The sequence below is a fragment of the Clytia hemisphaerica genome, unplaced genomic scaffold (genome assembly GCF_902728285.1).
Source record: "Clytia hemisphaerica strain Z4C2 unplaced genomic scaffold, Clytia hemisphaerica genome assembly, whole genome shotgun sequence".
Lineage (NCBI taxonomy): Eukaryota > Metazoa > Cnidaria > Hydrozoa > Leptothecata > Clytiidae > Clytia > Clytia hemisphaerica.
The window spans coordinates 2,222,467-2,248,027 of record NW_027104594.1 but is presented as its reverse complement, the minus strand read 5'-3'; the positions used below and the strand labels follow the sequence as shown (position 1 = coordinate 2,248,027).

The 25,561-nt window shown below is 35.7% G+C and overlaps 2 protein-coding genes across 3 annotated transcripts in view; both read left to right on the top strand.

Annotated features, from left to right (window-relative positions):
• The first annotated feature begins 109 nt into the window (after positions 1-109).
• LOC136823927 (uncharacterized) overlaps positions 110-25,561 on the top strand; it is a 402,896-nt gene continuing 377,444 nt past the window's right edge. Inside the window, exons 1-15 of one of the 2 annotated variants that reach the window (XM_067080085.1) lie at positions 110-576; positions 816-884; positions 1,344-1,504; positions 7,892-8,011; positions 9,653-9,730; positions 10,028-10,132; positions 10,521-10,674; positions 10,841-10,971; positions 11,167-11,224; positions 11,531-11,591; positions 12,278-12,361; positions 12,926-13,044; positions 22,811-22,891; positions 23,623-23,746; positions 24,344-24,419. In XM_067080085.1, the coding sequence (XP_066936186.1) occupies positions 169-576; positions 816-884; positions 1,344-1,504; positions 7,892-8,011; positions 9,653-9,730; positions 10,028-10,132; positions 10,521-10,674; positions 10,841-10,971; positions 11,167-11,224; positions 11,531-11,591; positions 12,278-12,361; positions 12,926-13,044; positions 22,811-22,891; positions 23,623-23,746; positions 24,344-24,419 (1,829 nt within the window). In that variant the 5' untranslated portion in view covers positions 110-168. Of the gene's footprint in view, positions 577-815; positions 885-1,343; positions 1,505-7,891; positions 8,012-9,652; positions 9,731-10,027; positions 10,133-10,520; positions 10,675-10,840; positions 10,972-11,166; positions 11,225-11,530; positions 11,592-12,277; positions 12,362-12,925; positions 13,045-22,810; positions 22,892-23,622; positions 24,024-24,343; positions 24,420-25,561 lie in introns of both variants that reach the window. The other variant, XR_010849083.1, reaches the window with a different exon arrangement.
• LOC136823794 (uncharacterized) lies at positions 14,311-22,536 on the top strand. The gene is made up of 8 exons (XM_067079964.1): positions 14,311-14,484; positions 15,184-15,234; positions 15,472-15,525; positions 17,447-17,887; positions 19,486-19,655; positions 20,266-20,330; positions 21,055-21,155; positions 21,632-22,536. Exons 1-8 carry the CDS (start codon positions 14,367-14,369, stop codon positions 21,907-21,909), a joined length of 1,278 nt encoding a protein of 425 aa, XP_066936065.1. The 5' UTR covers positions 14,311-14,366; the 3' UTR covers positions 21,910-22,536.

Genomic DNA, 25,561 nt, shown 5'->3' with positions numbered 1-25,561 from the left:
TCATCGCTTAACTTTAAAATATTGGCGTAGAAAGCTTATTTATAATGTTGACTGGAAACCCACCAAAATTTCTTTATCATTGGGTTGTAGACTTTTTTTACTAACCATTTTTTTGTTTCTATATTTTAAGCAAGAATACAAAAAAAACAAAAGCGAAAAAAGTATAATATGTCATCAGCACTTCATCTTTACCATCAGAATGCAACATTATTAAACAACTGTTTTTCCTTGAGATGTTTACAATTTTCAAGTTTGATATTGAACATCAGTCAAAAACATCGGTACTGTACCATACCATCTGCAAACAGTAACCCCCTCATAGACTTGAAAGGTCTACCAGATTTTCATGAAGTGAGTGGGGAAGCTATAAATGAGGCTCTACCATACATCATAAGTGAGACCGAAAAAGAACATGACTCATTTGATGAAATTTTAAAAACTAAAGATGATGTCTCTTGGGATGACGTTGTACCAAAGTCTGAAAAGATTTTCGATTCATTAACATTGGCTTGGAATGCTGTGTCTCATTTACATGGTGTCAAGAATAATGCACAGTTAAGAGAAGCTTATCAAAAGGTTTACATTTTTGTGTAAATTGTGGATGTTCTTTTCCATTATTCTTTTTTGATCATTTTGATGTTTCCAATCCACTGGATCAAGTTTTTAATCAAAACAAGTATCAATTTAATACTCTCATTAATCAATTTCATACAACTACCGTATTAATTCGAATAACGCCCCTTCTTTTCACTGATCCTCTCAAATAAATGCCTCTCCTTTGAGGAAAAATTTTCAATAAACCTATTTTCTTACAGGTGCAGCCAGACCTTGTACGTTTAGGAAGTAAAGCATCACAAAGCCAATCCATGTATAAAGCTTTGAAGGTAAAATTGAATCGAAATTGATTGATTTTAACATTTATAGTGTGTAAGTCATACAAAATAAACAAATTGAGATCATGAGCCACTTAAAGCTTTAAGTTCGTCCATCAAAATGACTGCAATCATGGACAAAAGGTCTGTAAAATTCCTCAATAGTGCCAAGAAAAGCCTTTTTGACACCTGGGAAATTCCCAAAATGAACCAGTGATTATTTGGCAGAAGACACCTACAGGCTTGCTAGCAGTTCTTGTTATTTTTAGACTAAAATGGGTTTTCAGAGCTTATTTTGAAATTTTTCATGCATTTTTGAAAAGTTCTTTTGTCCAGGATTGTGGTTAGACTCCATTTTGTTGTTTGTCAGAATGTGGGAGCTGAACGAAAGCTAATCACTGCATTATCCAGTTTTTAGGGGGTTGCAGGTGGAAAGTATTTCTGATGTTAACTTTCCGCTTCTACTTTCAGATTCTTGATGGTAAGAAGAGTGAATATGATGAAGCACAGAACCGTATTATTGAATCATCCATTCGATCAGCAGAATTATCTGGTGTTCACTTAGAAGGCTCCTTAAAAGAGGAGTTCAACCAAATCACACAACAACTTGCTGAACTAGGCACCAAATTTCAGTGAGACTTTATGAATTTACGCTCAATAGAAATTTTATTTGAAATCTGATCATCAAAACCTTAATAATCATTCAACATTATCCTTCAAGAAACAAATAAAGAAGAAAACTACGCATACTCCAAACCTACGCAAACAAGGTTCATCTATGCTTCGGCAAATTTCAAATTAATGAAAAATGACCCGACGTTGAGGGAATGGAAAGAAGGTTTCAAAAATGCATCCGTGAATAAATCAGTGGAAGATCTTTGGGAATCGTTCAAGAAAGTTGTCATTGATCTCAGAAATCGATTTGTCCCTTTGAAAGAAGTAGGAAACGATTTTTGGAGGAAAAAAGGTAAAGTTCCAATTAATAAAAATCTTCAAGATGAAATCAAGTTAAAGAAAACGCTCCATAGAAGATGGTCACGATCTGCACCTCTCGATAGAGATCGTCATCGTGTCAATTACACTATTGTAAGAAACATAGTTAATCGTTTGATGTCAAAGACCCACAGGACTTATGAAAAAAGCATTTGTGATAAAGCCAAGGAAAAGCCAAAGATATTTTGGTCTCATGTAATATCTAAACTTAAGTCATCAAGCGGAGTCTCACCACTACTTGAAAACCCTGATGACAAATCATCGATTAAACACGACGATCTCGACAAGGCTAACATCCTACAAAAACAGTTTTGCAGCGTCTTTACAAATGAGCCCCCAGGAACGATTCCCGACTTTCCTACACGAACGGAGATTCAAGTTGAGAACATCATCATAACAGAAGATATGATGAGGAAACAGATAAAATTGCTGGACGTGAGTAAATCCTTCGGTCCGGATGATATACACCCGAAAATGTTAGTTGAACTGATTGACCATCTAGCCGAACCCCTGTCAATCATCATGAACAAGACCTTGTCTGAGGGAACAATACCAAAAGATTGGAAGATGGCACATGTGACTCCAATTTATAAAAACAAGGGTGCCCAAAACCTTGCGATAAATTACAGACCTGTTAGTTTGACTTCAGTAGTCTGTAAGTTAATGGGATCATTTATAAGAAAGCACATTATGAAGCATCTAACTGACGAAAAGCTTCTAACCAACAAGCAATACGGTTTCATTAGTCGCCGCTCCACCGTCACACAACTCCTAAATTATTTGGACAAGTGCTGTGAAAGTATAGCTAACGGAAGTGTTGTTGACACTATATATTTCGATTTTGCGAAAGCTTTTGATACTGTTCCCTATCGCCGTCTACTTAAAAAGCTGAAAGGATATGGAGTATCTGGAAACATCTTGAGATGGGTAGAGTCTTTTCTGACTGACAGAGAACAATTGGTTAAGGTTAACAAAACTCGATCTAAGACGGATGATGTTATCAGTGGTATTCCCCAAGGAAGTGTTTTTGGACCACTTCTCTTCGTTATCTACATCAACGACCTCCCTGACAATGTGCTGTCTTCGATTCTCCTATTTGCTGACGACACGAAGATTTTCAGAGAAGTCAACTCGATCGAGGACTCATTGGCTATCCAACAAGACATACACAAACTTGAAAAGTGGTCAAATGATTGGCTATTAAGATTTCACCCAGATAAGTGCCACGTTCTCACTCTCGGTAAATATTTGAATATTGTCCACGCGCACCCTTATTCACTTAGAGGTGAACAACTTGTACATGTTTTCGTTGAAAAAGATCTCGGTGTTCTGATAGACTCTGACCTATCCTTTGAAGAACACATATCAAAACAAGTGAAAAAAGCTAATTCCATTCTAGGAGTCATCAGAAGAGGATTCGAAGACCTTAGCCTTAAAACTTTCTTCACTCTGTACACAACCTTTGTCCGGCCTCATCTCGAGTATGCCCAATCTGTATGGTCACCAAAACTACGTAAGGACATCAACTTAATTGAGGGCGTTCAACGACGTGCCACTAGGATGGTCAGAAGGTTAAGTAATCTACCATACGAGCAGCGCCTACGAAAACTTGACTTGCCTTCTCTCGAATTCAGAAGACACTTCGGAGACATGGTTCAGATCTACAAACACTTGCACTACGATAAGGACACCACAGTTGGAAAGTTTATTCGCAGGGTGCGTCCATCTCGAACTCACGATTACGAACTGATACCAAACTTTGCAGACGATGGATTTAGAGGTGTCCAGACCAAGTCGTTTTACTATCGATGTGTGACAGCATGGAACCAACTACCAAAAGAGACTGTTAACGCTACTAGCATCAAAGCGTTCAAAGAAGAACTAACCAAGGCATGGATGGAACATCCATTGCGCTACGAATCAAGATCTTTGTAATTGTAGACGATAGATCGGTTTAGAGGCCCTCGTGTGCCTGGACTGTAAATCTTCATAAAAAAAAAAAAAACGTCTCTAAATGAATTGGTTTAGAGTAGTAGGTCTTTCTTATGAGAGAGATAGAGAGATAAACCTTCCCTTAGCACAGGGAATAGGCCCTATCCTAAGATAGAGATCACAGCGCTAGGTAGATAAAATAAAAAGCGAAAAAAGGAAAAATTATGCAAATAAGTAACTAGATAAAACTATCAAAAAATATGCTACTTGGAATTAATAATTTTACGCCAATCCAGACGATTCAAAGCTTTTTGTACCAGTCATTTTTTGACAAACCAACCTTTTTCAAGCATTTATAAATTCCTCTTCCATATGTGAAGTTTGGTGCTCCACGAGGGCGTTTCGATGGCACCCACGAAGTTAGCATTTTTCTGGGTAGTCGCTGTTGATCCATACGAGCGACATGACCCAGCCAACGAAGTTGACGTACGAATCAACGGATTTCAGAGATAAACGATTTAACAGATCAGACGTTCTGATTCTATACACACGGGTGTGGAGCCGGTTCACACGACACATTGCACGTACACATCTTGCATGGAATAAACGTAATTTTCGGAAAAGATTTTCGGTTAAACACCAGTGTTCGGCACCGTGTAAGAGAATAGCCAAGATAATGCATTCGTATACAAATTTCTTAGCTTTGTATGAAATACTGGTTGACGAAAATAAACAATTTCTCAATTTACCAAATGCCCGACTTGCCGAATTGATTCGGGCATCAACATCAACATTATCATTACAATCTCTCGTCAGAAAAGAGCCCAGATAACAAAAGCGATCCACTATTGGTAAATGTGCGCCACCTGGTAGAACAATATTTGACAGATTGCAGCCATCGTATGTAGGAGGATTTGCATAGATGCGTTTTGGTGCTGCAACGAAAAGGATTTCTGATTTGGAGGGTTTTTCGTCGGTGCCAGCATGTATTTCGAGACCGTATCTATTAAAATGATTGAAGAGGAGGGGTACGTACGTTTCAGTCGATTCACGCGATGTGAATAAAACAGCTGTGTCATCAGCATATTCCGAATCTGGTAAAGAGAATTCCTCGATATTTCTCTTTGTGTTGTATCTACGACCAGTTAATACATCATCGAACTTCGTATGGAAAATACAGACCGGTCTATCATACGCATTACGCCATGATATCATTACGGCTGCAAGATAAAATATGAACAACAGAGGACCCAAAATATCCCCCTGTTTGACTCCAATAATACTTTCAATTGACTTTGTGACATCATTAATAACAAATTTCACCTCGACACGAGCATGTAGCGATTTTAAAAGGCGAATCAATTTAGCAGGTATGCCAAAAATTTCTAAGACCTGCCACAACAGTTCACGAGGGACACGATCGAATGCCTTAACTAGATCCAAAAATAGGACCCAAGATTCAAGGCCGTGCTCTTTTCTCTTCTTTATAGCCATTTTGACGGTAAAAACTCCATCCGCACATCCTCTCCCTGATCGAAAACCACATTGCGCTTCGTTGTCTAGGGATTTGGCAACAGGGCGGAGCCTGTCATGCAATATTATAGCTACAATTTTATAACACGTTTCAAGTAGCATAATGCCACGATAGTTCCCGGGCATACTAAGGTCTCCTTTCTTTGGAAGAACCTTTAGCAATCCTTTCTCCCATTCTAGGGGTGGTTTTTCATTCTCCCAAAAGTCTAAAATCACGGATTTGAAAATTTCGTAAGTAGATTCATTTTGAATGATCGATTTCCACACTTGTGGCGGAATTCCGGAATCACCTGGAGCTTTCTCCTTTAGCTTACAAGTAGCCTTTACAATCTCCTCATCAGTGGGGAAGTTATCAAGACCGGTAACGGCTTCTTTGGGTTGAAGTAAGGAGAGAACTGAGTCATCATAGATAGGTTGACGACCATACAAAGCTTTGAAGTGATCTTGAAAAACGAGCGCGTTTTCTTCCGGAGTTTTACAAATGGAACCATCCGGTTTTTTCATTGATGGTACAGCACTAGCTTTTGTTTTACACAGACCAGCACTGAGTTGTTTGATATTTTCCCAAAACACTTTAGTCCCTGTGTTTGAGGCGTTATTCAGTTCACTACATTTCGAAAAAATCCATTCATTTTTAGCTTTCCCTACTGTACGCTTTAGGGCTTTCCTAGCCTGTTTCAGCTTCTCGGCGGTAGAACGAAGCGGTCTTGACAAATGTTTCAACATTGCAATGTTTCTTCTTTCAATTAATGGAATTAAACTATCCTCTGCTGCAGTGAACCAACCTGGTGAAGGCTTTTTCTTTTGTGGAAGCGTACTAGATGTCGCTTTGACAGAGTCAGATAAACGTGTATATGGACTGTTTGAAGGGGGTTGAATATTGTAATTCTCCATAACGGAAGCACAGAAATTTTGACTGGTTACATCACTTTTCAGTCCACTATAATCAAGACGTATCAGGCGATCTCGTAGAGAAGTTTTCTTTTTGAGGCGTGAAATCATTCGAAGTTTACATACTATGGCTGAATGGTCTGAGTCGATCACGTTTTGAGAGACTCCAGCGTCCATCACATATTTGAAATGTTCCTTTTTTACGATAAAATGATCGATTTGGTGTTTTAATTTAGATCTAGGGTGGATCCATGTTGCGTAAATATTCTTTCGAAAACAAGTCGTCACTGCAAGTAGTTCGTTTAATGATAAGTGGGAGGCGAAACGATGTCCGGCATCGTTAGCATACGATAACCCAAATTGTCCCACACAAGAGTTATTATAATAGTCAATAGTTTTGTTGAGACAACCAATGCTCGAATTTGTGTCACTTCCAATTATAAGAATATCATTTGGAAGCTTTTTTGAGATACATGCATCTAGATCGTTAAAGAAATTATCCCATTCGGTTTCAGGAGCAACTCCGACTGGTGCATAAGCAGAGACTACGAACAGTCCTATGTCTCTATTATCAATGTCGACCATCGTTAAACGCACTGCTATTATTCGAGCACTAAAGCGATGAATCTCACATCCCGCCGCTTTCCAGGCATTATGAGCATTTGGGCTGAGGATAATACCGACTCCTAGCGAACCTCTATTGTTTGTTTGAATTTCTTTGCCAGATAACAAAAGTTTATATCCATAATTACCGTCAAGATTCTCTGGTCCTGTTCTCCAAGTTTCTTGTATACAACAAATAAAAATGTTCCTTTTATGTAGCATTAGAGTAATCTCGTTGATACGATCATCCGATTTGAGACCAAGAGCGTTTTGAGATAGAATTTGCACAATGTTCCTTTTTAACGCTTTTCGTGTGTGTGTCAATGTGGCCGTTCGCGACACGTCCACATCCGGAGCTTCAAGGTCCACCATCATCATAGACTGGAGTCGTTTATAATGCATGTAATACTAATAATAAACACAAATAATGATACGGGATTTAGTTTGTATAAACGACTGGAAGAATCCGATGTTCCAGCCTTATAGATACCGGGCCTAGCTACGCAGAAACTTGCGTAGCGAGAAAACAATTTATCAAGCAACAACAAACTCTCAAAATAAAATCAACTCAAATGAAACATTTTTAACACACCAATCCACACACATTTTATTTTCAAGAATTTTTTTTGAGCGGGAAAAAAATTTAATTGCGATATTGACACTTTTTGTTTGTTTGGAGTTAGTGCACAAAGGTTTCTAGACGACTAAAATTTACTTTTTTGCTTTATTTCTAATATGTCTGAATTAGTCGTCTAGCTTGCTAGACTACCATCATCAGTTGTGGAAAGGATCGGTCCAATGCTGACAATTGATCTCCGATGGCAAACCACTCCAACACGATCAACACTCCATCGTCATTGTGAATGTGATTTTTGTTCTTCTTGGGTGTGGTGGACCTCTCTTTAGTGTAGGCTTACCACCACACCCTTTATTTTAGGTTTTGATTCTTATGCTAAATTTTGACTCAAATTTGGAGTTATGGTGTTTTTTATTATTTGTCTTTCTTATACGATGTAGTATTGATAACTGATATATTTGTAGATTATTTCATATTTTTCCTTCCTTAGGAATAATGTATTGGACAGCACCAAAGCCTTTTCATACATGGTGGACGATGAGAAGGATTTGGAAGGCTTGCCATCATCAGTGAAAACTCTCATGGCTACCAATGCTGGTCAACATTTGAAGTAGGTTCATTCCTCCATGGGTAAATCTTGTTTAGTGTCTACACAATTAAATGGCCTTTGCTTATAGTTAAGTTTCATTCTTATCCCTTGTTTTTTGGATTAAATTCGGTTTGGGTTAATTTCCCCAATTTTCGGCAAAAAATTAGTCCTCACTAAAAAAATTTAACATTTGAATTTCAGAAAAAAAACCTTTAGGAAAATGACAGAAATTTTATGAAAAAAGTTTTTTCCATTTAGGTACGAGGTGTCCACTGAATAAAAATAGGTTCGTCGCAAATGAACTTTTTCATTTTTCATCGCTTGTTTTTTTTCACCCTATCGCAAATAAAACAAAAGGTTTTTAATTCCAGACATATGTCTGGATTTATTTTTTGCGACAAACGAATTCGCGACAAACTTATTTTTTCCAGTGGACACCCAGCTTAAGGTTAGGAATCTAAAGTATTATTAAGAGTCACTATTACTTCATATTCGCAAATAGTTTTAAATTTTTGGACCTACCTCCGGGTGCCCCGGTAATCTCGGGAAAATGACTATCTAAACAGTTAGGGTCAGGGTTGGAGCTCGAAACTAATTCGAGCACGCACTATCTAGACAGTTAGGGTCAGGGTTGGAGCTTGAATATTATTCGAGCACGCACATAATTAAAAATCGGTGACACTTCTACTTATTTGGTTGATTTTCTCAGGATTGGCTCATTATTTTTTTCTGATTTTTTGCACAATGATGCAAAATGGCAATGCCTAAAATGTGTCGGAGCCCGATTTTCGAAAAAAAATATATTTGGGCAAATTTGGGCCAAAAACTGCCTAAAAATAGGGTTTTTTGGACTTTGTGCAAAATTCTGTCATTACTTTTTTCTGATTTTTTGTACAAAGATGGAGGGCAAGATTCTCTAAAGAATGGCTGAAGTGGTTTTTCCCGGAAAATTCTTATTCGCCTTAAAAACGGATTTTCGTATTTTGGGGAAATTCCCTTTAACCAAATAAGAAAATATAGCTTTTCTCAAAGTTGACTCATTATTTTTTTCTGATTTTTTCCACAATGATGCAAAATGGCAATGCCTAAAATGTGACGGAGCCCGATTTTCGAAAAAAAATATATTTGGGCAAATTTGGGCCAAAAACTACCTAAAAATAGGGTTTTTTGGACTTTGTGCAAAATCCTGTCATTACTTTTTTCTGATTTTTTGTACAAAGATGGAGGGCAAGATTCTTTAAAGAATGGCTGAAGTGTTTTTTCCTGGAAAATTCTTATTCGCCTTAAAAGACGGATTTTCGTATTATGGGGAAATTCCCTTTAACCAAATAAGAAAATATAGCTTTTCTCAATGATGCAAAATGACAATGCCCAAAATGTGATGGAGCCAGATTTTTAAGAAAATTTTTTTTTGGGCAAATTTGGGCCAAAAACAGCTTAAATGGTTTTTTGGGTCTGAACGGTTTAAGTGATTTTCGTATTTGGGGACATTCCTTTTTACCATTTTACATTATTCAACACACAAGCTTTATTTTTCCATTCTGAATTTTTGTACAATTATTGTCACTTTTTTCTTATTTTCATCTGATGTTAATCATTAGGTAGGTCCATTCAGCATGTTGCTTGTTTTATGATGATATAAAATTCTTTTTTTACTTCCAGTAAGACAGTGAATCCAGAAGAAGGCCCATGGAGACTATCACTGGATATGCCTTGTTTTGATCCTTTTATGAAGTACAGGTAAAAAGTTCATTTTTTATTTCATCTTTCAACGAATACAAAACCCTTTTGGAATAAGTAACACTAATTTTTATTGATTTATGGCATAAACAATAGATAGATGACTAAGACATCAAAGATTCAAAGGACACAAAAAGTATGAATAACTAAAATCTTGAGAATATGTGTCTTAAAATGGCTAAATTGTGTCTACGCTTGAACATCTAAACTTGAAATTTAAAATCTAATCTACACAGAATATAGCTTGAAGTCCCAAAATATTTACTTTTTTATTTTCATACATATTTCCCTTTATAGTTTGAATTCATCATTACGTCAGATGATGTATACGTCATACATATCTCGTGCATCGAGCTGTGACCATGACAACTCTCCTAATATTGAACAGATCAGGCAATTGAGGTTAGTAACATGTAGCACTATTTTTTGCATCTCGTATGAGTTAATTTCCAAAATATTGTCATGCCCTCGATTGATGGGTTTTTGAAAGAAAAATTTGAGTAACTGAAAAGGTATGTCAAAATACATTCAACGTGACAATCCATTGTCGATCCAATTCAACAAAAATATATTCATGATATGCACAACTTCATGCAATGACTTCATGCATGGAATTATTCTCTCTGATACCTTACACTTGTAACCAATCAGTTTTTGTAAAAATGACGTAATGTTGAAGGGGCTCACATTCCAGCCCCAGGGGTCACGCGCGCCTCCACTTTGAAAGTGATTAATCCAATAATTCTTCATAAATTGTTACATAAATTGGTGCGTCACTTCTTTCTTTCAGGAAGAGGAAATCTCAGATTCTGGGATTTAAAAACTTCGCTGAACTGTCAACATCCAAGAAGATGTCAAAAACGCCAGAAGCTGTTTGGAAAATGATTAAAGAACTTGCATCAAAAGCCAAGCCTGTTGCCAAAGAAGAACTTGAAACTCTACAAGTAAGTCTACAAGAATTTGACGTTTTTTTATTTAGGATTATGCTATTTCTGAACACCTTGCATCGAGGATGTCATACTTTGGTCTAGAGGTAGCACTCAAAAAACCTTCAAAATAAAGAGGACCAATGAAATTGGTAAAACTTCGTTTTGTTTTCTTTTTTTTTAGAGTTTCGCCAACTCACAAGGGTTTGAAGGTGACTTGAAACATTGGGATATTGCTTTCTGGAGTGAGAAACAGAAAGAACACACTTTAAGCCTCAATGAAGAAAGATTGAGAGAATATTTCCCTCTTCCAAGGTAACATTTAGATTTGGCGGTTTGAATCAAAAGAAAGAATAGCATAAATCTCTAATAGAATCTCTTTGTATAATTAACCATTTTAAACTGCCAGAGACTACAATTTAGCCTGAGATGTCTAATGTCCTTAACTTAATTCTACCAAATCCATCAATAGCCTATGAATGACCATTTCAGTCTTTTCTTATTTTTCAGAGTACTGGAAGGGTTATTTTCACTATCCCAGGAAATCTTTGGCATCAAAATTACAGAGGTACTGTACAGTTTTTAAAGGATAATCACTCAAATTAATTTTCTGAAATACTGTTACAAACGACCAATATTCTCTTGTAGTGAAATATGAAAACTTTCTCTTATTCTCTTGAATGAGTAGCTTTGAAGATAAGTACTGTTTTAGGAAAAAGAAAGTACCATACACCAAAGTAACTATTCTGTGACAACCCACAATTCTGCTTAGATAATTATGATAATAATTAGCCCCTTTCACTTCGTACAACCTTTCACTTCGTACAAAGAAGGCATGACAAACATAATTCTATTTTCTTGCTATAACTTTAAGGTTGCACCAAACCCAACGTGGCATGAAGATGTAAAATTTTTTGACATACAGAACTCACAAGGTACAGTTAGCTCACCTCTAGACTAAATTTTACTGATTGAAATTTGCTTTTTGATGATTTTTGGTAATGCTGCGTCCAGTGAAGTAGACTAGGAGGCCTTGGCGAGGTCGCCATTTTAAAAGAAAAACACCAGAATTCCATCATTTAAAAAACTACTTAAGTGGACCCCGGGATAGGTCGCCTCAAGAGACTTCAAGCCATTTGCTTTCTTGACCTTCGATCCTCTACTATTTCAATTCAGTTTGCCACAAACTCAAATAAAAATGTATGTGTCGCTTGTTTGCAATTAGCAGATCAAATGCAATGGCTCTTGTCTCGATGACGTTGTAAAGGCAACTAAAATTAAAGGAACACTTTTACAAAATTCTCTGCAACTGCAGGTCATACCGTGATTAAAAATCTATTAGGGGTTGGTGTTTATTAGCATTTGCTATTTCATTGTAATTTTATTTTAACCCTAGCTTTTATTTTTTTTAAACCAACGTGGAATAAAAAAAACAATACAATACAATGATATCTTGAGAAAAAAGCATTATGCGTTGTCGCAACGGCACCCAGTAGATCTAAGCATCGATAACTCTGGTCAGGCCCCTTTTATTATAACACAATATAATCCCATTCAAAAGACTGTTAACATGTCATTATAATTAGAAATAATCTCCATTTTGTTCTATTTTCTTTTACAGGAGAACATATCGCATCCTTTTACTTGGATTTGTACTCAAGACCACACGAAAAGCAAGGTGGTGCTTGGATGGGCCATGCGATTGGTGAGTTATTAAATTCATTTTCAACCTCGTCGTCGTGTATCCCAGGCTTTATCTACGTTACTGATTGACGCCACCCTGGTGTTGGCTGATGCGAGGAGGGGGAACTTCTCAACAGTAAGCATCAAAAAGCTGATAATACGCAGGGAACGAGGTTGATTCATTTCCACTCCTTTACTCAAGGAACTTTTAAAAGCTTCTTGATTCAACAATTTATTTGGTCACTTTAGGTCTTCTCCCGCACCAAACTATTTTACGTTGTCATATACAGATTATATTTTTAATTCAAAGAAAACAAATGTTGGCAGTAAAGCTTTATAAACTTGATCTAGAACGCTTTTAAGCCCCCTTTTTGAGGACGTATATTTAGTGTTTTGAGAAATATAATCAGAAGTGATCCTTGTTTTAAATAAACCGTTCCTCTGCAAAGAAATTCTGACAACATATTCATAAGCACAAGGATTGAACAAGAAATTAAAAAATCTATTGCTGAATCTTTTATGTACTCTGAAAGAATTATATAACTGCTTTCACTTCGATGCTCACACCCTTCCCTTCTTCTTATAGATCGCAACGATGCATTAGGTAGGAAACCAGTGGCATACCTAGTATGTAACCAGAGCCCACCCATAGGCGAAGACCCCTCCCTGATGACATTTCGTGAATCCATTACACTGTTCCATGAGGTAAGAATCAATTTTTCTTTCTAACATTAATACAGTTAACATAATTTCCTTAATGGCAAAATTTCGATTTCTAATAAAAGGTCACTTATAAACGAGTGACTGTCTATTTTAAGTCGTCGTTTTCATTTTCTACGTATTATAAGGCCTTCCTATTTCAATGGATGAAAACAGGCGTAGGCGTAGGCGTGTTTACCCTGTGAAAAAGAAAGTAATATAAAGTTTGTTCCCAAAAATATATTTTGGAATAGTTTACTCAGTCAAAAGTCAAATTCAATGCAATGGACCTATTTACTTTACGGACCAGCTCTATGATTTTCATTATAATTTATCTTATTTATCGTTTTTATGCTAAGCATTTTTTTTTGATCTTTTATCTCACGGCTTTATTGAGAATGGTTGAAATACATTTTTCTTGTCTTCCTTTTTTTTCTTGGTGTCGTAAACAATACAAATATGTTTTGTTTTGGTCTATTAGATATATTTACAAAAAATACAGGGGTAATTTTTCTTTTGGTTTATTTTATAAACATGAAAGGCATTATCTTTGGTTTTGATTTTTCTTGAAACTTCACAAACTTTACATCAAACCCTGGAATGAATGTCTTTTTATGGTTTTGAAAATGGAATTCAAGAAATTCATTGTGAGTCAGTTGACAATAACTTTCAATATGCTCACTGAGCAATTCTGTAAACAAATACTTTTTCTGAAGTCATTTCGAAATGTATGGCAAAGGTTTATCTAAACTACACGTTTCATTCGCATTTGGATGAAATGTACTTTCAATGGAACTTTAGGATGGCATTGTACTGGCTCCTGTACTCAGCACCCTACAACCAGCTTTCTTCTTTTCTCTAACTGGAACCTTACCTCTATTCACGTGACGTCTGACTCAATGCAATAATATACATGTACTTTAGTCCATGCGCTTTAGTCCATTTTTGCCGTTTTTGTTACCATGCGTTGAAACCACTCTCAAGGTACAATCAGTATAATTTTGCTGAAATGGTTTCTACATATAAGCAAAAGGTGTGCAGACTTTTAAAGCGAATGTACTTTAGTTTAACAGACCTTTGCATTGCTAGAAATGGGATGTTATCAATATTAAGGATCTGGCCAACTTCTTATGCCAGGTCAAATGGTGATCTAGCTCCTCTGGCGGTATCGGATCAAGTTTAATGTTCGAGCGTGATAATAATTTGATGAGCATGACTCACATTAAAAGTTTTCATTTGACGTTTTCACTAACCACTTCTTTTTCATTTAGGTTGAATAAAAAATAAAATTATTAAAAAATATTCAAAAGATAATAATCAGACATATAATGACGGAATGGGTGCGAACAGTTTGGTTTGAAGACGGGCAACAGTGTGAGTGTTCCGTACCCAAAGATTGGATACAAAATCAAATTGTCAACCTGCCAGGTGGTGTCAAGATATTAGGTATGTTTTCCCATGATATCCACTGCAATATCTACAGTTCTCTATCATGGGAGGAACAGTTCTTCGATTATGATATATCAAAGACTCGATTTTTTGTGGCTTCTTGCCCTAGCTCATCCTTTAAATGGTTTCTTTGTTTGTTCAGCTGAGTTTCCCCGGGGCTTTAGATAGGTCTAAGTCTGGATCTTTTAACATTTCATCACGATTTGCTATAGTAATTGTGTCCCATCTGTCCCTCTTAACATTAGCTCTCTGAACCTTTCATCACGAATTTTATAAGGACTCTAGTAACTTACTAAGTAAGGGTATCCTTCCATTCTCCAAATTCACAAGCATGTACTCCTATACTCTTATGAATCCTTCCCTGGAAACTGTTCAATACATGAATCATTTATTGAATGATTTATGGAGAGCTCGGCAATCTAATCAACCACTTTTCCGAGTGTGAAAGTCACCAAGGTTAACATAAATCAAGATAAAACTGCAAATAGTCCTTCTTGGGTGTTTCTTTCCGTTCATATTCAAATTTATATCAAAATAGCTCGAAAAATACTCGGTAGAAAGTCAAAAATGAACACGATTCCGCAAATAATTGACCAGAAAAATCTTGAAAATCTTGAAACCTTGAAACTGGCTAAACCAACAGTGTGCTCTTGTATCAATTAGCTCCTAATTAAAACCACTTTCAACATATTTCAGACGAACGGAAAACGACCAACGACAACAACCTCAATTTCCGGCCTCATTCAGGTACCCTTTTATAATGAATTTTGAAGCATGTTCCTTATATAAGATTTGCCTTAAATTTCACTTTGATTTCATTAAACCTATATCAGAAAGGTAAAAATAAACCTGAAATCGAGCAAAAAATGTAAACATTTCACACAAAGTCGAGCGACAAGATTGACAACTTTTCGGAGGACAAAATTGGAGTGTGCATATAGAGCCCTTTCCAACATTAACAAATCGTTTTTCTACCATTTTCAGTTTCGAACGACTCAGAGGAACAACAGGGTTACAATTCTCACACGTCAAACTCATGTAAGTGAAATCAGGAGAGAGTTCTTAACTCTTATTAAATAGTTGAGTTTCTTTAATCAGATATCAGCGAGGTTAAGCAAGAAGCTATCTATTACGTACGGAATCCATTACGTGAGTTTTTAGACTGGATCCGAGGCGTTTTAGCCTGATTCCTAAAGCTTCACGGCATAGAAAAAAAAGTGGTTAAGCAAAAAGGCGATCTATGACGTATGACGTAATGTTTATTTTTCCGTATCTCACTTTCGGCCCCAACTTATAAAATTTTATTTTTCTTTCTTTCTTTTCCAGCTTTCTTGTTGGTGGTTTGGTCTATAAAATCCCCTTACTTTCAATCTTAATCTACTAATTTTTTTCCCAAGACAAATGTTTTCACAAAAATTAAAACTAGACAAGCATAGTCAGAGTTTTCTCTGTATTACTTTTACTATTTTTATTCAACATTTTTATAAACAAAAAATATGACTATGACTTATCATTTCAATGAATTCTTAACATTGCAATAGAATGTAATTTCATAATTTCATTCCTAGTTTACATAGGTACCAATCAAAAATTACTGCTTTATTTATAAACAAAAAAATAATCTGTAAGAGCATAGTGTATACAGTCAACAGTCTGTCATTCTTATTTAGCTGCATTTCTATATGAATGCTTCACCATTAGCATTACCAATAAAAAAGTGTACAAACCAGGTCTCGAGGTTCATATCTGGCAGGTGTTCCTTCTTCTGCTTCTTTACATTCCAAGGTATCAATATCACCTTTTTAGGAAGGGAGATGTCTCCTTTAGAATCAACCAAACTTTCTGGAACGTATAACATTATAATGTCGAAGAAGTTGAAGGATGACCAGTCAATAAACATTTTTCAGTAAAGGATTGAGAACTTAAAGCAGTAGCGGTTGTCCAGAAGATAGAGCTTTATATAATTGTCGAGAACGGTTTGAAGTTCAGCGGTTGTGTGACATCAGGTTCTTACTCAGGCTGATTTGTACGTACAATATATAGTTGATGATGGAGAGCAGAAATTGAATCTCGTTGCTTAGTTGTAGCAGTTGAAATTGGAGCAATAAATAAAGATTTCTTCTGTTATGCTTTAGGTGGAAGGGTAAATTTATTTGAGCTTGGCAGAGCAGTCTTTTTCGTGTTTGTTGCTTTGGGTGGGTGACATTATAACTTTGGCTTCGTCGCACTTGATGGTGGCACCAAAGAAACACTGAAAAACATGAAAAAGAAATATGGTTACATGCTGTTCATTGTAATGGTTACTTTGAATGTATTTGGACTTTGAGAGTGCATATAAAAAGCAAGATAAAAAAGAGAAGAAAAACAAAAGAACCAGAAAGAAACTTCAGTTTGTTTTGGTTTGATAAAAAAGTCAGCAAAGATTATTTTATTACCCTTACATCTTGACCTTCTTTTGTGCAATAAATCATTTCACTTTGTTTGTATGCATCATAGTTTCCACAGATGAGATTCTAAAAATTTCTACTGTTAGTTTTCTCAGCTCAAACTTGTCAGAAATCAAAAAAAATTTACCAAAGTTTCTTTTCTGTTTACATTTTTTTCGGGTGATTTTTGATCCTAAACGATTCAGCCCAATCTCCGTAAGGTAAATTTCCCGTGGATCATGCTTATATCCTAATCGATATCTATTACGTGAGATTGGAGAATTTCGCGCAATAGATCCACTCCCCAAGCTATGACGTACAGGTCAAATTTCACGGGACAGAGTTAGCCTTGAGATTCGGGCTCTAGCCCGCGAAAAACTCACGTAATAGATTCCGTACGTAATAGATAGCTTCTTGCTTAACCTCGCTATCGTGTTGAAAACCTTTACAGTAATCACTGTTCTTGATTCAGAAAGGTTTATAAAAATAACTATCAAAAGTTGTTTTTGGAATGTTTTTTTTCGTTTCCACAGATCCATCGGTACCGCCCTCTCTACAAAGACACAGCGCCGCTCATTTGATGCACACCCCAACGCAAACAAATATGCAAATGCCTGACCCCCGTCTCCATCACAACATGCAAAATACAGACCCCCGTCAAACTCATCCAATACAAAGTTTAGACCCACGGTCAACAAACAATATACAAAATAACCGGCCTGATAACACACTACAGAGCTTAGACCCTCGACTAACGGTGTTAAATAACACACAGACGGGCGCTTCGAACGATCAAAGGGATCAACAAATCGGACAAAAACGGGACCGCTCGTCTGATATGGTTTCCATGGTACCGCCAAATAAACTTACCATTTCTGAAAAGATGATTTCGAACCAGCAAGAAGTCAAGATTGCACATTGTACAACTTGCAATTGTCATGTTAATAATGACTCTTTCCCTATGCGCGAACAAGGTCAGTGTGTTTTGAGAATATGTTTTAATCTTTGAGAAACAAAAGTTAGAAAGGGGCCAGTGAAAAAATATACCGGGTGCGCCACAAAAAAGTTTCTCTCTTTAAAGTTAATTTTCTCGAAGTCTGAAAATTTTAAAAGACCCATTCCTTTTTCATTGGAAAGAAGAATGATAAACTTAAATTTTGATAGGTCATATATTGAATTTGGTTTATGAGACCAAAAGTTATGCTCGATTGAATAAAAAAGTTACTTTCAGAAAGTGCTCAAAAACGTTGAAAATCGACCTATCAAATTTTTATTTTAAAATATGGCAGTCGTGATAACCTTTGTACGAATAAGAGCATTTCTTAGCAATTATACGCATAGATTTTGAAACTTAAGCCTAAAAAGGGTTTATAACCTTTATGAAAATCATTTTATTTGTTTTCACCGAGTTTAGCATTAGATTTTTGGTTCTAGACTGGATAATGTCAATGTAAGGCTGGATTTATCTCGAAACCTATATTTCATGCATTTTGATTAATTTTGCCAGAATTTTTGGCATTTTCTGAAGAATTTTCTTCCTTTAGTTGAAATTCTACTTTCCTTTGTAAAACAAAAGGTCACTTTGACAGCTAATTATATTTTTTAATGACTAGAACAACAATACTGATGTATCATGTGATCGAGCTTCCGTTTAATTTGATAGGCTGATTTTCAACGTTTTCGAGCACTTTTTGAAAGTAATTTTTTTATTCAATCGAGCATAACTTTTGATCTAATAAACCAAATTTAATAAATGACCCATCAAAATCTAAGTTAATCTTTCTTCTTTACGATAAGAAAGGATTCGTTCTTTAAAAAATTTTAGATCTCGGAAAAGTTCACTTTAAAAAGAGAAACTTTTTTGCGGCGCACCCGGTATTAGTTTTGGTTTTTGAAAATTTAGAATTTAAATTTGTTACGCCAAAAATTATTGTTTTGAGATCAGAGGAATGTAAAGAGATGGAAAAACAGCTTCTTGAAAACATTGGAAAAACGGCTCGTCATATACCAGGTCTCTTGCCCTTAAGGGAGTTTATGTCGAGTAAATAGGTTGCTTTTGTTGTCGCTATAAAAAATCTGCATAATTAGCGTGTTGTGACAAAATTCTTTTGTTTCAAGCTTGATTATGCGCAAACTTTTAGGGCTTATATTTTGGGTACACCTCTCCTATACGAAAAGGTACCTATATCTTCTTGCTCAGAATTTCCTAGCGATTCTACTGATATAACCGCATCATGACCGCACTATAATATGGAAAGCTAGAGATCGAGAAAATTATAACTTCATCTTGATTTTACTCGACTTCTGACAGCTTTACAAGAACCAATTTAATATCATTGCGTTAAGAATTTCTTTTGCTATACATTGGTAAAAATATTGCTACTTATTCTTAAAAATTGAACTAGTAATCGGCAAAAAAGGAAAAACAAATTTTCATTTTTATCGTTTAATCATGTAGAAACCGTCCGATTTGTATGGCGAGCCGTCTTTGCTTCCAGCTTTTAGCTCATTTTTGCTATTTTAGTATTCGCAAATTCTTCCTTTATTTTCCTTTATTTTGTTTTTCATGTAGATTTCCAACGGACGGTGGTGAACGTCCTCTTAGACATGAAGCAAGAAATCCGGAAGTTAGCCAGAGGTCCGGTCGATTTACCGGACATGCGTATCGAACCGGCTGACGATTTTGTGGACTTCATACGACTGGAAGAATCGTTGAAAGATCCAGACACATACAATACCTTTGTAAGTTTCTTTCGACTGAGGATTGTTTGAATAAGACATGAAACTGTCAGTATTGAGATACAATTATTTTCACTGTTTCAACAATTTCAATTTAATCTGATTTTGGTTGGTTAAGCACTCTTATTGATGAATAAAAGCATCACATCAACAAAATAAGTTTCTTTATATATGATACCAGTTGTGACCATTTTGAAAATGTCACCAAGGGGACATTCTAAAAGTTTTATCATCAGTTTTCAATATGAAACCTAACCTCATTCCCTGCGTATTATCGGTTTTTTGATGCTCACTGATAACGCAAAATAATTCTCCAACCATCAGTTGCAAAATAAAGCGTGGGATACACGGAGTTGATTTTACTGATTATAAACTTGATACAATCGTGAGCGTGTCCTTTCGTGAGCGATACCAGGTTCATAAAAAAATCAAACTAAATGTTTGGATTAGAGTTTGATCAATTTGATGTTTGAACCAGCGAAGTAAATTTTTTTGAGCTAAACCCCCAAATCGTAGAAGTTGTGGCTTCCTAGGAGAATATTTGGAGGGACGTGTATGGATCTGAACCAGTCCCCCTGTGACTTTAGCAGGCATTCTTTAATTCTTCCCATAGAAATTCCAACTGGCGAAGATTGGTGGGATCGATACAATGGACTGTACCAAGAGAATCATGATTGTGTAAGACATGTACCGAATTTCTGTTTTACACTTTTGAATGTCTGATGATGGGGAATTTCTATTTCTTTTGAAAAAAATAAAACTTTTACCCTGGTACTAATATTTATCGGCGATCCAAAAAATATCTGCAATCTGATTGGTTAAAAAGAGTACAATATATCTTGTATTTTACATGTAAAAATATAAATTGACGAAAAGATGTTGTTGCATTGTAGCGTTAGAAGCAATTTAACGTCACTTTGCTACAAAAGTGTCCTCCAACACAAAAAGTGCATTTTTTGGATCACCGATAAACCAGTTATCAGAAATTTGCTCGTACAATATGGAAATATTTCACTCGTTCCGGATTTTCCGTATATTTTCCTCGCCTAAAGGCTCGGAAAATATTGTACGGAAAAATCTCGGAACTCGTAAAATATTTCTCATTTTGTACTCGCAACTGTCCGATAACTATTACGTATATAACAGTTTATTTGATATTGATGAAAAGGTAACAACAAATTCCAATAAAAGTCAACGCTACTTCACAATTGAGAAATAGATTCGTTTTTGTGGCATCTCATCGTCACTGCTAGACACTCTGGTCGGGATCTGCCTATATTGGTAGACGGAATTTTTCGGTGCCTTTATTAGGCGAAAGTTTCAGGTTCTAACTGCATCTCTTGCAAAATCAATCAAATAGCAGTAACGATAAACTATTTGTTTTCGTTCACTATTTGTTTAGCCTGATGACCAATAAGCTGATGTCCGAATTCAATATGGAAGGAAAAGGGAACAAAAAGAAACGGCCCTTCAAAAACACCAAAGCATTGGAGCTAATAACCGGTTGGTGAAGCTGTTGCTCGTTCAGTTTTTTGAATTGTGTTTTTATTTTCATTCTTTGGTCTTTTCCTGGCTGGCTGCTTTTGTTTTGCAATTGTTTGTTAAACTCGAGATTAATTGAGTTAAATCATGTGATCTGAGCATTTCTGAATATTTCTAACAAATTTTGTAAATTAACTAATTACGTATAAGTTTGAATAATTTTCTCAATGGACTTTGCCCTGTTTGAAGGGTGTCTATTTATGAAACCTGAGGGGTAACTTTGCAGCCTTCAGTTAACAGCATTTTCTAGTCTTTGATCTGTTAAAGACAGAATTCACAACGTGACTTGTTTACATTCCAGTATAATCCCCAATTTACTTACCAGAGAAGTCCATTGCTTAGAGGTTATGGGACTTAACCCCTTACTATGAAAATAACCCGAATCGATGGTAATACGCGAAGAATCCAGTCTTAATGTTCTATAACTTAATCTCTAGGTGCAATCCATTTACAAATCAAGACAACCGACAAACTAGTATACGACGCCGTTAAAGATTTACTACGTCGTGCTCCTGACCGTAAAGGAGGTGCAGGTCGGACGGAGCACCTTTCGGAAAGCCCCAGTTTCATCGTTGCGACCTCGACGACACCCACTCAACCCACACAACAAGTTGCTAGCATCTCGCAACATCCGCAACAGAGCTCGCAACCACCTCAACCACACCAACAAACTCATCCAAACCCTAACACCAATAATGTACAGCCACCTTCTTGAAAGACATACAAGACATTTGTTTTGACCTCTGGCATTGTTGAGTTTCATTTGGTTTTTTCTCTCTATATTAAAGTCGAAAATGTAGACTTTTTTTGCCGTTCTGTAAGAGATAGTCCAGATCAAGAAAGAGTTCTTTCACACTCTTGAATTGAACATTGGACTTTCAATCAATTCAAGTCAGAAGTAATCAGCAGGAATATTCTTTCCTTTTTGAAGATTTTCAATGTGCAGTAGGCAACATTTACTCAAATTGCGTCTCACTGTTAGAACTACTTTATAATTTCTTTATATGATTCAATCGGTGATGATTTTAAACTAAATATATTCAAATTATAATTTATTATTTTCTTAATATTCTGTTGTTATTTTAGTTTAAATTATTTTTAACTTTTTTTTTAAATTTTATTCTGTAGGAAACTACTTTTTCTGCTCCAAACTCTGAAAGAGGTCATTGCATTGTGTTTTAATTTTAACAATTTTTAATTAGTTTAAATTAACTATTATAATCTGTCCTTATAATGGGCCTTTATAACTTTTGAGTATATTTTTATTTTTATTTTTTGTATATACTATGAAAACTATAAACAATTCTAAAATTATAAAATCTCAGATGAACTGAGACCTGGAGATATTCTCATTCGATATTTGCTGCCTCGTTTGCGTTTGTTTTAATTTTCATTCATCTTTTCTGGATTGATTTCTCGAATCAGCGTCTTGAAAGGTTTTGTTTTGATTTAAGTCTGCGGCCTCACACGATTTCAAAAAAAAAAAAAGAAGTAACATTTCACGATAATTCATTTGATTAAATCAATATTCGAGGTTAACAATTGCAACTTTCTGCATTTATTTTGATCGGAAGTTGAGGCATTTAAAATACATTTTTGTTGTTTCTTTTCGTTAGTTTGGTCATGGTTTACAACACATGTTAACGACAGTGAAATATCAAGCAGCAGCAGGCATCAACAACATCGAGTATGACGCCGTAAGTCTATTACACGTTTTTTTTATAAGAACATCTAAAAATTTTGAAGCCTTGGAATGTTCTTAACTTTTTGAGTTTGAGGCCTAAAAATGTTCTTAATATGTTCTTATTTTGCCATTTTTCGAGTATTTTTGTTTCTTTTCCTAAAAAATTGGGTGTTTTAAAGTCTGCAAAGACTTAAAATGTTCATACCTTGTTCTTAATATTTTGGCCATCGAAACCTTATGTTTTTATATAGTTTGTTCTTATAAAAAAACGTGTATTCACATACTGTATAACCTTTTCATAATTGTCCAACTTGTGAAGGAAATATATTGGATATTTCTATTTGGGAGGGTTTTATGGGCTTCCATGCTATCATCTAAAACTTATTGGGACAATTTTGATCCTTTTGATCCTTGGACCCAAAGTTCGTAATTCTTTGGGTCTAGCTAAAATTATACATTCCAAAATTAAGTTAGGATTACCTAAAATCATTTCTGGTGTTCTTATATGACCATGATTGTGGAGTCTCCAAAAGTGGAAAACGCAAAGGGAACGCAAATTTGTTCGAGTTAAGAAAATTTCGAGTCATGGAGAATCTTTAGGCATTGTTAACTGAAGGGACCGGGAAACTTATTCGAGTTAAGGAGACATTTGAGTTTTAGAGGTTCGAGTTATGAAGACTCGACTGTATAAAGATACTGAATTCGTTCATCTAAGACCTACAAAATTGACTCGTCTGTTTACAGGTTGAACTACCATCACAATTTATGGAGAATTGGTTGTACGATTGGAACACACTTCAAAAAGTGACGTCACACTACAAGACTGGCGAAAAACTACCACAGGACTTCTTTAAACAAATCGTTAAAGGTACCTCAGTTCTTTCCAACCCTTAGCAAGTTTAAGCTAGATGCTAGCTTCTGGTGTTGAAGAGTTTTTAACACCAGGGCTGCCGACAAAGACATTTTTACTTACACCAGTGTTCTTGAGACTTGAAAATTCTCTCTTTTTTTACAATTGCCTGTGTGAATCAGATTATTTTCTCATTCGCAAAATCGAGTATTGTATATTTCTAGATTTTATTCTTGATTTACTGATCTTTTTCACCCTTTTAGAAATGTATAACCTTTTCATAATTGCCCAATATGTGAAGAAAATATTGGATATTTAGGAGGGGGTTTTATGGGCTTCCATGCTATCGTCTCAGACTTACTGGGACAATTTTGATCCTTTTGGATCCTGAAATCCAATGTTCGTAATTCTTTGGGTCTAGTTAAAATTCTACATTTCTAAATTATGTTAGGATCAATTAAAATTTGGTGTTTAAAAGTTTGCAGGGAACCCCCTTTTATTCAGTGGAGTCTCCATAACTCGAACACGCACGGGAAATGTAAGTTTGTTCGAGTTAAGGAAATTTCCAGTCATGTAGATTGGTTTATAAGGCATTGTTAATTATCTTCTTTTTAGGTAAATTGTACAATTCGGGCATTGCGACCATGCGACAACTTTATTTTGGTGCTCTTGATATGGAACTGCATACTAGGTTAGTAAATTTATGATCCATCAGTTTCATATTTGATTCGGCAGACATTGATTACTATCTTCTTTCTCAACAACAAGAAGCTCAACCTATACTAGACGTCACCCGTGTTTTTCTACACAATTAAAAAGGGAATGAAATATACCGGTTTTTGGTGTGGTGCTCGCTACAAGAAGCTCACTTCTTGTCTCCAGATATCGGAATGCCGCTCGTCTCGATTCCAAACGAAATTTTCGTCTGTTTGTTGAGGTCGACGATGTCTTCTCCACTATTTGTACTGAGATCTTCTAACTATCCATTATTGAGTGTAATTTCCTCACAAGGTGTGGACAAACTGATCACAAATGAAAAATTTAGATACAGTTGACTCTGGCTAATTGGTCAGCCCCAGCTGAGCATTCATTTCGCTATTATTCCGCAGCAGAAGAAGCAGGATCAGAAAAAAAAATGTGTTTCCCCGATTTCTAAAGTTTTTATCCGATCGGGTTAAGTTTGGTTTCCCGATCTGTGTATTTGCTCTCCAGCTTTTTTAGGGCAGCGTTCCGGTTGGGATACGCTTTCAATTCATCCAATCGGGCTAAGTTTGGTTTCCCGATATGTGTCAAAAACAATTCAATATGGCTGCCAAGGCGGTGCTTTTTCGTTCGTTCGGTGTTTATCCCCATTGCCAGCTTTTATTTATACAATCATTATATCTTGTTGAAGTGGCTTTTAAACTTATAACTAAGGAAGATACAACACTGGAGTTAGATTATAAGGATGTTCTTTTTTCTTTAAAGTATGAAGATTTTAACTTATTTGCTCAAGTTTTTTCCTGGAATTGTGAGTTATTTTTTTACCTGCTAGACCTCATTATTTTGTAGCATGAAAACATATTTTTTCATTTTGGACTTGAATATAGAATAACCACCAACAATTACTGGAATTTGATGGAGTGTATATATATTACAGTTCACAGCTTAATTATCTGATTATTCACAAAAATAATGTTTTCTCGAACTTGGTGTTTTCTTTTGATTTGATAGACATTTTATACCAGGTACATTTTATATGCTTGTTCTTCTGGACTTGGAGATAATATTGATAAAGCGTAAATGGAAATTGATCAAGTATATTAAAGTACCGCTCCTATGTGAATTTGAGAA